The following is a 13,047-nucleotide window of genomic DNA, read 5'->3' as shown; positions in this document are numbered from 1 at the left end:
AGTGCTTATTCCCTATAAGTCATTGAAATTTTCCAGTGGATAATAAGGACTTTGGCATTTGAACTGTTACTTTGATTTAATACAATTTTGGGGGAGGGCCATTTGCTGTTCTTAATAACCACTTTTGCTCCAACAAGGAGTAGTTATGGTAATTCAGAAAAGTGAAGAAAGTTGTAAGGTAAAGGGAATTTTCATTCAAACATTGGCTGCACCCTTCAAAATTATAAAGTTTATTTTGTATGCAAAGTAAAAGATGACAGTAAATGAAGAACAATTTTTCCAGTAATTTCATTCAAACAAATTGAAAACAGAATAATCAATAACAGAAAACTGTGATAACAAAAACCCAAAGTAGAGGTGCAAAAAAATATATGAATCTTAGATATAATTCTTTAAAGCTTCTAGAACACAAAGGGCAGAAGTGATACAGCCATCAAAGTTGGAATGAGTAAATCCATCCCCTCCACACACAAGGAGAGGTTTGAGATGAAGAGTCATTTGGCCAGGGGAGTTGGCAGCAGCATTTGTAACCTGAAATGATAAAAGAAGGGTTGCAATTGACATTCTGCGCTCTATTGTGCTGTCATAGCAACTCCCACCCAGGGAAAGCATCTCTACATGGAGAAGTTCAAAGCATGGGAGTGGGGGAGACATGCCAAGAACCCCTGAACTTCTCCCTTAGTCCAGCTATTTACCTTTATGTTTTCAGATGTTTAAACTTTTAGTTATTATATAAGATAATCAGAAGTCTGAACATCAAAATTAGTAGGTGCTGTGGTCTTCCTGAAATTCATATATTGAAATCTTAATGCCCAAGGTGATGGTATTAGGAGCTAGAAGCCTTTTGGGAGGTGAATAGGTCATGGAGTCTCTGATGTCATGAATGGGATTAGTGCCCTTATAAAGTAGGTCCATGGAAGCTTGTTAGTTCCCTCCTACCATGTGAGGACATGGACCCTTATCAGACATGGAACCTGCTAGCACCTGGATTTTAGTCTCCCTAGCCTCTAGAATTGTGAGAAATAAATTCCTGTTGTTTATAAGCCCCCCAGCCCACAGAATTCTGTTAGAGCAAGTTAAAAGGATTCCTTCTTCCTTCTTTCCTATCCTCTTTCCTTCTCTGTTTCCTTTTACTGTTTCTTCTTTCCTTCCATCCATTACTTCTTTCTACCTTCCTCAAATACTTATGTTTTGAAGCCTTGTATTCTGGGCATTACAGCAGAGAATTTTAAAATTTATTGCCCTGTCCTCAAGAAGAACTTAGTCCTGAGATGAAGACTGACCCCAAAGCAAGGAGTGACTTCCTTCTGTTGTTTGTTAAGCACCTCCTATGCTCCAGAATGGGTTCTATTTGCATACTATCTTTCATGAATGAGTTTATTTGTGACAGTCAATCCATGTAGGTGACTGTGGGTATCTCCACTCAAAGAAACAGGAAAGGTCATTTCAAGGAGAAGGAGCAGCATGTGCAAATATCTACAGTCTATGGGCAAGAGAGAAAAAAACGTGCATAGGAACTGTGGGGCAGGTCACTCTGTGTGTGTGTGTGTGTGTGTGTGTGTGTGTTGGGGAAGAGGTTTGACTGGAGAAAGGATGTGGCAGAGAGGTATGATAAGAGGGATACAATGTTTCAAAGTTTACACATATAAACTCTAGTAAATAAAACATGTCTATTGAAAATGAAGAATTTACTAATATGAGCCCAAAGGGGAGAATCAATTGAAATCTGAAATTTATTCTGCAGAATCTAATTTATAATATTTGATAAAATAAAAAAGACATAGAGGTTATTCCTAAAAAAGATATTCTCAGTAGGAGAATGACTTGGCCACTGACATACCACAATTCCAAAATAACGGTAGTGATGATAATAATAATAATAATAATAATAATATTGCAATTGCAATCGTCCTCAAGATTGCTTCACTGCACAACTTTGAGGGAAACCCTCACATAGATTACTACATGGAAGTTCTGGTCTTATCCACGATGTTTTCATGGATAATAGTAGATTGAGGTTCCTGAGGATTTGTTTAAAAATCAGAAAGAAGGGTCAGGCATTTGGCCTGATGGCCATCATGCTGGTTAGGACTGTATCCCATATTAGAATGCTTGGGTTTGGTATTTGGCTCTGTCTCCTGACTCCAGCTTCCTGCTGATGCAGACCATGGGAGGCAGCAGTGATGTTTGCAAGCCACTTGGGCTCCTGCCACCCACATGGGAGATCTGGATTGTGGGCTGTAGCTCTAGCCCAGCCCTGGACATTTTGGGCATTTGAGGGGTCGGGGTAGGAGTGAATGAAAGCATGTAGCTCTTTCTGTGTCTCTGTCTCTCTCAAAAAAACAAAACAAAGCAAAACAAACAAACAAAAAAAAACAAAAACAAGAAATAATACTATATGGATTGTGGTACTGACATTTTGGTCCCCGGTAGGCCAAGTTAGTACATGTCTTTAAATTTTTTTTTTTAAAGCAGTAAAACTTTGCACATATACTTTTTATTTGTATGCTATACTTCATTAAAAAAAAAAACCCAAGGTGATACAATTATTTTTGTTGCTGTTGTCGAACCTCTAAAGGACTTCTGGAGCCCTATGCCACTCAGATGCAGACATTATGTTAAGAGCATATTCACATATTCTGGAGATCATTTTATAGCAACATCATCTATCACAGATAGCAGGTAATCTTGAAATCAGCAGATAAGATCTTTGAGTAGCTAAAATATTACATACAGAACATGGACTTGGGCATTCATTCGAGTTTTCCTAACTGCTTCTTTAGATAGAATTTTAACAAATTGGATTATTTGATTTGTCACTAAAACACTAAGGGTGAAAAAAAAACTTCTAGGCTTATTGATGTTAGCAATTTCAGATTGTGACAAGTGAAAGTCTGAAAACAAGAGGTGTTGACTAAAAAAAAAAAAAAAAAAAGAAGAAGAAAAGAAAAGAAAAGATGGGGAAGAAGTCTGCCAGTCTGGGCCATTTAGTGGAGGGGCAAATCCCTTTCTGATTCCTAATAGGTCCTGAGGGCATCAGCTATTGGTTGTCCTGCATCATTAATTTACAAAGTGATAGTTGCAGTTTTCAAGAACCACTTCTAACATGCATCACGTATTCCTTGCTAGCCTTTCTCAGATGTTCACTGCATATCAGATGCTTTGTGTGGCTACCCCTATATAATGCACACAGCAACCCTATGAGGTGGATACTACTATTCTCATTTTATAGATAACTCAGAAATATTGTTGCCTGCTCAAAGACAGAAAGCTAGTAGAAGAAGAGACATGGATCCAAACAGAGCATACTGACGCCAGAACCATACTTCCAACACTTTAGAAACATTTCCAAAAAGACTCTATTTAAATAAAACAAAACATATTTGGTTAGTCATTTAACTTTAGGCATCTGGAAAATTCTTATAAATCGAATAACATATTCATATATATAAATATATATATGTATATGTGTATGTATGTATAATTTTTAAAACAAAAATACTGGTAGTCACTCATGTATAATTTGTAAAACAAAAATACTGATAGTCACTCAGCTTTATACATTTGGGAAATTCATATAAATAGGATAACTCATTGCTACATATTCATATATACATATATATGTGTGTCTATGTATAATTACATACACACAAAAATATCTCCATTTGTGGTTCATTTGTTATACATTCCAGCTGACGTCCCTGTATAGATAAACTGTGATACTTAAACATGCAAGTATTAAGCAGGAGGGAGCTTAAGGGAAAAAGGTTTGCCCAGTCGTGAGCTGGTGATTTATTGGTGCTGTGTAATTTAATTTGATGAGTGGTAAATGCCAGATGCCAGAGCACATGGCTGGAAAACTGGGCCACTGATTAGCCAGTCGGCAGTTTGGATGAAATCAATCTCACTGCATTTAGGTGGAATCACCCACTTTGCAATTACCCAATGAGGAAAATATGAAAACATGGAGTGCTTGTTGGCAAGCTCCTTCACCCAAGTGAAGTAAAGAGGCCTGCAGTGGAGGAGCCCTTAATTGTCAAAGCCACAATCTCTCACAATAATGCAGTCTTTGGCTATGCTTCCAGCCACAGTGAGGAACCGCAGCTCAATGACTGTGTTTAAGAGAGATGTCAGGGCTGAAACAACCTCTTGGAAATCCAGGTTGCTTTGGCTCACATTTGGGCCAGGGCTGGTCAGAAAAAACTCTCGCTTGCTCTGGGGTCGCTAATGCGTCCGGAAACTGAGATGATGACTGGACTGGGTGGATAAATTCAAAGCTTAAAAGGTGGTTCTACTTCTAAGCAATTTAAATTCTTGTGAATGTGTTTTGTGATTTCTCTCCACCTGCAGAATAAAATACAAGGTCCTTAGCACCACATGGAGAGCCTTTATGCCAAAGATCTTATCTGCATTCAAGTTTTGCTTCCTGTCACTTCTCTCACCATTGCCATACATCCTATCTACATTCAAACTAGAGTTTTTTCAAACTTATCTTTGTTGTGCTCCCATGGCTTTGAATATGTCATTCTTCTGGGTAATGTATCATTCCCCCTCTTTGCTGACAAGTAAATTGCTCTTCCTTTAAGACCCAGCACCTGCTCTGAGATCCTCTTGCCTTGCCAGCCAGGGCAAATGCCTTTTCAGTGTGTTATTTATGTCTATTATGTTACTTGCTATTTTGCACTAATTGTGTCTGTGCCTGTCTCCCTTCTTAGACTGTGTGCTCCTAAGGGTAGGGAGTGTGACTTGCTAATCTTTGTATCCAAGGCGAAGAACAATGCCTAGTCCATATTAAAATGTGCAATAAATGTTTATGGAGTAGTTCGAATGATGGTCTTCATAGGGAACCAGCTACAGAAAAGGTGTTACTCCAAGGTTCCTGTACAGCTGGGCAGAGGCTCACATGGAAGAGCTATTATATTTAGAAGATTCTCAATAATGATGAATGAAAGGCTGTCCTCTGGTCTGTTTATGTGAATGTCTCGTATGTCTGTATTAAGTTGAACTATAGAAATTGTCTGATTCTGTGGGTCACAAATAGTAAAAGAGAGCGGGTATTTAGCTTAGCAGTAAAAATGTCCACATCCCACGTCAGGTTGCCTGACTTTGATTCCTGACTCCAGCTCTTGATTCCAGCTTCCTGCTAATGTGACGGCACAAGTAATTGGATTGCTTGCCACCCTTATCAGAGACCTAGATTATATTCCTAGCCCTGGCCTTTGAAGCATTTGGCAAATGAACCAGCAGATGGGATTCTCTCTCTCTCCCCCCCATCTCTTTCATCTGTCTATTCATCCGTCTCATTTATCTTTCAAACAAAATATTTTTAAATGGTACAATATTATCAATTTTATATGCTTCAAGCTAATAATTTCTTTGTATCATAATTATTCATTGTAAAAGGTAACGAAAATGTCCCTGTGATGTGAGGATTAAATTAAAGAGAAAAAGAGAGAGTATCATAGTAGGCTGAGTATTTCCACAAAATGACAGTAGATGGGTTCACAAAAAAAAAAAAAAAAAAAAAATCCAGTGCCACATGTGACAAATCATCTTCTTTCCAAACCAATGCTGACAACTAAAGCATGTTCTTGGAATATAAGATATGTAACTGCAGGGAACAAAGTTATTGATTGGCAGGTAGAGCAGCTGTATTTTGGGCTGACCTGCTGTAGTTGGTCATTCAGCCCATAATCTGGTTACTTAAAACCGAACTTTCTGAGATGTGCATTAAGTGATGCTCAAGTGGACTAGCCAAGATTTAAGATCTTGTAAATTCTAACCTTAGACATATAACTAACTTCCTGAGGGAACTTGGACAGCAACCTATGATTAATTGAGTTCTTGCTGCCACATTTTCTCATGGGTGTTATGGGTGCAAAATATACCACATTTTAATGAGTTTAAGACACCATCAATTGGAAGAGGAACCATTATTCCATGTACAAGTGAGAAAAAAAAAAGGTGTCAATAGGACACAAAGTTGTATTTTACACTTTTTTAGATTTATATGGGAAAGCTTTTAGATACGACATGTAGATCTTTTGCAAACATGAGAAAATAAAAGAGAAAAACATTAGTTCAGCCTTTCCAAAACCGTCTTCACATTCAGAACCGGACTTCTCTGAATCACCTGTAACTCAAGGGTGTTGATGTCCGGTACCCGTGCTCTTCCCACATCATCTGTCCTCTGCCATCCAGAGCACTGGCAATGGAGTATTTCTTACACGAGAGAGCTCCACCAGATTACTTTCTGGGGTTTTCCTCTGAGTTGCTGACATCTGTTCTGCAAGTCTGGATTATGCATTTTTCTCTTCAGTGGGAAAGAGGTTTTCAGACAGCAACCAGGCCTCATAGTCTTTCCCCAAATAGTCCTTAAATAATTTGTTAATTAAAGATCAAGAGGTTGCAGCTGCCCACTTGAAGACCACCAGAAATAATCAAGTTCACATGTGTGAAAACCATATCTTGCCTGTCTCCTGGTACATGCTGACTGATGAAACATGAGTTTGACAAAAATTGGGTAAGGAAGGAGCCAGGGTGGGTCCCTCATAGTAAATGTGTAACAAGTCACAAGATGAACGTGAATGGCGGGATCTTTCCATCAGGGCCTTTTCAAGTAGGCAGCACCACGGTGTCAGGACTTAAAATATCTTCAGCATTGCTGGTTTAAACCCTCCGTTTTCTCAACCACATGAGCAGTCCCTAGTGAGACAGACTGATTATCAGAGAATCGATTTGTTCAATTATAGTTTAAATATACTGATTCCAGAACCAAGTCTTGTTGTCTTCCCAGACAATTCATCCTGGAGGGCAAATTTCCTCAGCTACATCATAGATTATTGGGGTGACATGTGTGGCAACTCCTGACAGACATAACTAATCAACTGTGGCAGTCTTTCCCACATAGCCCAGAAGTGGCCTCAGCATCCTTCTCACTTCAGCGCTTCAGGCAGCCACTATCAGTCAATTGGAGCTGGCACTTGAGAGGAATCCTATATACCAACCCTGGATTAGAAGACTACACAATGAACATGTAATTAGAAATAAAGGAATTAGACATTCTTTACTATTTTTCTTCTCTTTTCCCATTAAACCATGATAGCCTGATGCATTGCCTTTTTCGAGCCAGAGATATTTCAGTGCTAGGATCATGTAAAAGCCATTTCCTCTACAATGGAAGCCCAAATACAATCTCTTCTAATAACCTAAAAACCCCCTCCAGATCACTGCCCTTTCTCATGAGTACATGAGAGGTTTTGCATGTCATGTGAAAATAATATACAAGTGCTTTGGTTATAACTACAGTTCTAAAAATATCAGGGCTTGTGAGACAAATAGAGTTGGAGTAGATGACTCAAAACCTATGGAACCTTGAACCAAGCACTGATTAAAAACAATAAAAGTCACAGTAAAGTGACCAGTACGGTCAGCATCGTCTCAGGCACTCCATTATTCTTCATAGCCTCAGCTCTGGAGTTGTGTTTTTCCTTTGAGGTGTAAGTTCTAAAGGGCAGATGCTTCTAATGGAGACAATTTTGATCTAAATTAAAACTATGATGTAGGATGCAGCCTTTTTTCATCAATTCATTATTTTCGTACGAGAGAATTGCTTCTTGGCCTTTTGGCTAAGATCAAGGGTAGTACGGGACAAATGTCTGTAGTTTTGTCTTCTGCACTTGCACCTTTGCTGAAGAGCTGAATGTGGTGGAGGGCCCAGCAGTTCTTCAGGCCACTGAAATAGCCACTATTTGCATGAAAGGAAGGTACCTCTTCAGAGTTTAAGCTTTTTTTTTTTTTTTAAGATCTTCACATGTTAGTGAGGTTTTGCCTTTGCTTGTGAAAAAACTTACTCCAACTGTTTAAAAACACAATTAAGTTTGAAAGCAATATGATTCCTTTGACAATGACCTGTGTGTCCTGCAATACTTGGTACTCGTGTGGGATACATTCCAAGAACTCCAACAGATGCCTGAAACCTGGGATAGCACTGAATCCTATATATTCAGGAGTAACTCCTCCTCCTTACACCTGCAGTTTCAGTTACCTCAATCTACTGTGGTCTAACAATTAAATGGAAAATTCAAGAAATAAATTACTTAACAATTTTTAAATTGCGCACTGTTCTGAGTAGCGTGAGAAATCTCATGCTGTCCCTCTCTCCCCTCCCGCTGTCGAGGATATGGATCATCTACTTGGCCAGCATATCCATGGTGTATACACTGTCCTTCTTGTGGCAGTCAGGGGATGGGGACATACAGAAATTTTATTACCGTTGTATTGTCATTATTATTCTACTTAATTATTAGTTATTGTTGTTAAACTCTTACTGTGCTTTTGTTAAAAATGATTTATTTTAGTTACTTGAAAGGCAGAGTTACAAAGAAAGGTAGAGACAAAGAGAGAGAATCTTCTGTCTGCTGGTTCACTTCCCAAATGGCCGCAATGACCAAGGCTGGGCCAAGTCGAAGACAGGAGCCAGGAGCTTCTTCCAAGTCTGCTATGTGGTGCAGGGTCCCAAGCACCTGGGCCATCCTCTGCTGCTTTCCCAGGCTCTCTAACAGGGTGCTGGATTGGAAGTAGAGCAACCGGGACTCAAACTGGCACCGATGTGGGATGTGGATGCTGCTGCTGCAGGTTGGGACTTTAACCCACTGCACGAAAGCACCGGCCCCCTCTGTGCTTTATTTATAAAGCAAATTTTATCACAGGTATGTACATATAGGAAATGATAGTATATATGAGAATAGAAACAGGACTCACTAAATTAAGCCCCTTCAGACTATACATGTATCCACCTACTGACCTGTTTCTATATTCAGCTCCAAACCAATCAGGAGCAAGGTGTGTACAGATGGTCATTGTAAAAGACCCCCCTACTGCACTGTTAGGGACTTCCCCCACCTGCAGGCGTGCCCAGAATAGGCTGCTACCATCGATATATGTCCTTCCTGGGGTGGTGGTAGTGAGTAACACCACCATTTTGAGCATGTTATATGCAAGAAAAACAACTGCACCTGTGCAGAACGCCAAGGAGGGTGCAAACCAAAGTACCATGTGTTGAGTGGGACAGCCAGAGACAAAGCGGATGGTCATGCCTTCTCAAACCAAGAAAACCTCCCTCCAGCTCTCCCCAGGGAGCCGGTCAGCAGAATCTCTCTCAGCCATGCTGTCTCCCTTGTGTCCATGCATACGCCCTTCTGCCTGCAAACTCAGTCTGCATTACACAGTCAATTTCCATCAGCCAGGGGGTCACAGAACTGGGGTTGTTGTGTTTTATAGGGTTTGGTACTATCTATGGTTTCAGAAATCCAGTGGTGGTCTTGGACCATATCTCTTCAGATAAGAGGGGACTACCAGATGAGATGAGTCACATTAAAAAAAGATCCAAGCTTTAAAAAAGACTAGAGAATTTTACTGCTTTTTTCTAATACATTACATTCTTGTGGGTCATTTAATTAGTTTGGGGTATGCATGAATCTTGACAGTAGATGGAGATGTCTAAGCCATCACTTGTGATTTTGATACAGACACTGCATCTATGTTTAAAAAGTCTTTATCCATTTTAGTATCTGGGGGTGACTCTTTGCTTCACTTGTTTTGAATACAGGGAGATCTTATTGCCTCCGAGTTGTCCACTACCTTGATTGAGGCAAACTCTGAGTCCTAATCCCCTTGCCTTGTCCACTGTGTGTGTGTGAGGTACTGACCACACTGGCAATGATGAATAGCTATGAAGACTGAGATGGTATGGAGCTGATTCATACAATTTCTCACTTCCTTGCCTTCCTCTACTCAGCTGCCAGTGTAAACCTAAATCCATGCCATGGTACATAAACAGCAGAAGTTAAATATTTGCTTAGCTTATTCTTTTATAAACCCGATGCAAAGCATGAAGGTTCCCAAAAGGCAATTCAAGGCAAGATGAGAAAAAACAAGAATGAATTACAAAGTTTCTCAGAGTGCTAAATGTATTATTTTATAATTCTTATGAATTTGTTATGAGGTTATATTTTCACTGATTTTTATTATTTTCTTTACGTTCTTATAACTGTGTATTTTACTTTTAAAATTTTTAACTGCAGATTAAAAAGATGGCTATATTGTATTAGTTCCCAAAACATTTAGAGAGACTTTACTGGTCTGTGAAATAAAAACTCAGAACCACTGCTCTGGGGAGTGGCTTGATATGGCTAAGAGCACAGAGTCTCTGTCAGCCTGAAGAGTGATTTCTATCGAGAGGAGAGAGTTGGGGTAGACAGTGAGGAACTAAGGGAAGCTTTGAAAAGCCATAAATAATCTCACGTGACACCGGAAACTGAGTTCAGCCTTGGCAAGTGCATGAGTAATTTTTAACAATGGAATGTAATTTTGTGTAAGACTTATTTCCAAGAAACCTGGACAGCCTTTCTTTCATACACATATTAATCTAGGTAGAACTAGAATCTGGAGTAACACATTCTTTGTGTGCTCACTTGAGGCTAGATATTCAGGTAACACCATAAAAGGTTTGGAGAAAAATACAGATTAGGAAAAAAAAGACTTGATCAAATACAGAATAAATAACTACCTTCAAATCATACGTGCCCTAAAGGGTAAATGTGGTTCATATTGATTCTCTGTATATATCTCCCCATTCTAACCATATTTTGTAGGGCATTGATTATAGCATCTATCATATGCTTGTTTACAAAAACAGAGAGAAGTATAAATAAATGAAAAGGAGACCAGAACTTATTCTGATGTCAATGAAAATGTCTGTTTACATACCAATATTTATAGAAAGAGAATTAGTCCAAGCACTCTAAGAAAGATGGGACTTCAGTGTTGTGTCAACAGGAACAATACTTTAAACCACTAAGTAAATTTCCATGATATAGGAAAGGAAGATCTGGGAAATTAAAGTTGAATACACATTTTTTTTTAAATGTACGAAGTGTTTTCTGTTGGCCAAATTCAAAATGTGATGTTCTTATCCCTTCCGCCTATTTTAAAAAGTCCCTCTGGGAGTTGCTGATTCTTCTACACTTAACTCATTAAAATGCAATTTAGAAAGAAAACATTTGATGTTTTAAAAGTCTTCTAAGTCCTCAAAAAAGCAAGCTATGGGGGCTGTGTTGTATTCCTCTTTGTATTCATGGTATGCCATTGTATGGCTCATGTTGAATAAAAGTTTGCTCAAGGAATGTATACACATGGGCCAACAAAAAATGAATTCAAACTTCTGAAAGTTTTAAAATCTCAGTGTTCAAGTGGTCTCTGAATGGGGTAGAATTTTTACCTTCTATCAAAATTAATCTTTGATATCTCAGACTCTAAATTTTGCTTTTTATTTCCAAATTACCATGTTATTAACCTCCTTCTATTCATCACACTTGATCCTTCACCATTTTAACCCAGTTCTTGAGCAGTTACACTGCCCAGGGCAACTATCCTGGTACCTGCACTCTTGTTCTAGCACACACTTAATCACCCCCAGAAAGTGAAGAATTCCACTGGCTCACCTTTTGTAGACACCAGGCAAAGAAACCACGAGCATCTGAATGTGCCTGGATTTCAAATGGGAAGTGAAGATGGTTCCTTCCACTCAGCCAATTCACCCTCATTTCATAAAATGTCATTGTAAAGAATAGCTTTAAATGTCTGTAAAATATAACTGGATGAGTGTGCACATGTATATGTGTGTGGGATGTACAGCCTGTGCTGTCACCACAGTGTACGGGGAAGCTGCTGTGGACATTCACGGATATAATTCTAAATAATCCTTCAAGCACATGTTTCTGGGAAATAGTAAATACATTTTTGACAGTTCTAAATGTCAGAGAGAAAAGAAACCCTGTCTGAGTGATCCAGGCAATTCTGGTCAGTATCTTTAAAACTATTACTAAAACAGTTGACTCTCTTTGCTCAGGTTTTTGTGGCATAGAAGTAATCATATACATGGAATATATTTGCCATATGATTAAGAAAAGTTATGATAAAATTATTTCTTGGTGAGTGGGCATCTGGTACAGTGGTTAAGCAGCTGCTTGAGATATCAGCATCTATTTTTAGAGTGCCTGAGTTCAAGTCCTATCTCGCCTTCTAATGCTGGCTTCCTGCTAATGCACACCCCGAGAGCAGCAGGCGATGGCTCAAGTACATGGGGTCCTGCACCCCACACAGGAGACCCAGATTGTTCTGGGCTCCTGATTTTGGCCTGGCTCAGCTCTGGCTGTTGTGGGCATTTGGGAAGAGAACCCGTGGATGGAAGAACTTTTAAAAAAAATTTTTTTTTATTTTTTATTTTTATTTTATTTTAATTTTACAGGTAGAGTTATAGACAGTGAGAGAGAGACAGAGAGAAAGGTTTTCCTTCCATTGTTTCACTCCCCAAATGGCTGCTACAGCCGGCGCTGTGGATCCGAAGCCAGAACCAGGTGCTTCTTCCTGGTCACCCATGCGGGTGCAGGCGCCCAAGCACTTGGGCCATCCTCCACTGCCTTCCCAGGTCACAGCAGAGAGCGAGACTGGAAGAGGAGCAATTGGGACTAGAAACCTGGCACCCATATGGAATGCCGGTGCCACAGGCGGAGGAGTAACCAATTGAACCATGGCACTGGCCCCGGAAGAACTTTTTATATATCTGTCTGTCTCTGTCTCTCTGCCTTTCAAATAAAATGAACTAAGTAAGTAAACAAAATTTTAAAAGATTATCTCTTAACCCTTAACATATCATTGAAGATAACACTCAGAATGGGGCTAATAAGAAAAAATTGTGAGGCCAACATTGTGGCACAGTAGGTCAAGCCGCTGCCTACAATGCCACATGCCATATGGGCACAGGGTCATCTGAGCTGCCCCACTTCTGGTCCAGCTCTCTGCTCATGGCCTGGGAAAAGCAGCAGCAGATGGTCCAAATGTTGGACCCTGCCACCAACATGGGAGACTCCGATGAAGCTCTTTAGCTTCTGGCTTTGCCCTGGCTCAGCTCTGACCACTGATGCCATCTGGGGAGTGAACTAGCAGATGGAAGATCTCTCTTTTCTCGATCTCTCTGTCTCTGTC

General features: G+C 39.6%; 1 protein-coding gene across 7 annotated transcripts in view; it reads right to left on the bottom strand.

Annotated features, from left to right (window-relative positions):
• Window positions 1–207: 207 nt before the first annotated feature.
• RNLS (renalase, FAD dependent amine oxidase) overlaps window positions 208–13,047 on the bottom strand; it is a 306,577-nt gene continuing 293,737 nt past the window's right edge. For 6 of the 7 annotated variants that reach the window (XM_051823356.2, XM_008270153.4, XM_070057647.1 and 3 more), the window contains one exon: window positions 208–531. In XM_051823356.2, the coding sequence (XP_051679316.1) occupies window positions 379–531 (153 nt within the window). In that variant the 3' untranslated portion in view covers window positions 208–378. The remainder of the gene's footprint in view (window positions 532–13,047) is intronic. The other variant, XM_070057646.1, reaches the window with a different exon arrangement.

Source organism: Oryctolagus cuniculus, chromosome 15, assembly GCF_964237555.1.
Source record: "Oryctolagus cuniculus chromosome 15, mOryCun1.1, whole genome shotgun sequence".
NCBI classification, from domain to species: Eukaryota; Metazoa; Chordata; class Mammalia; order Lagomorpha; family Leporidae; genus Oryctolagus; species Oryctolagus cuniculus.
Note: the sequence above shows the minus strand (reverse complement) of the source record. Positions and strands in the feature narration are given on the sequence as shown.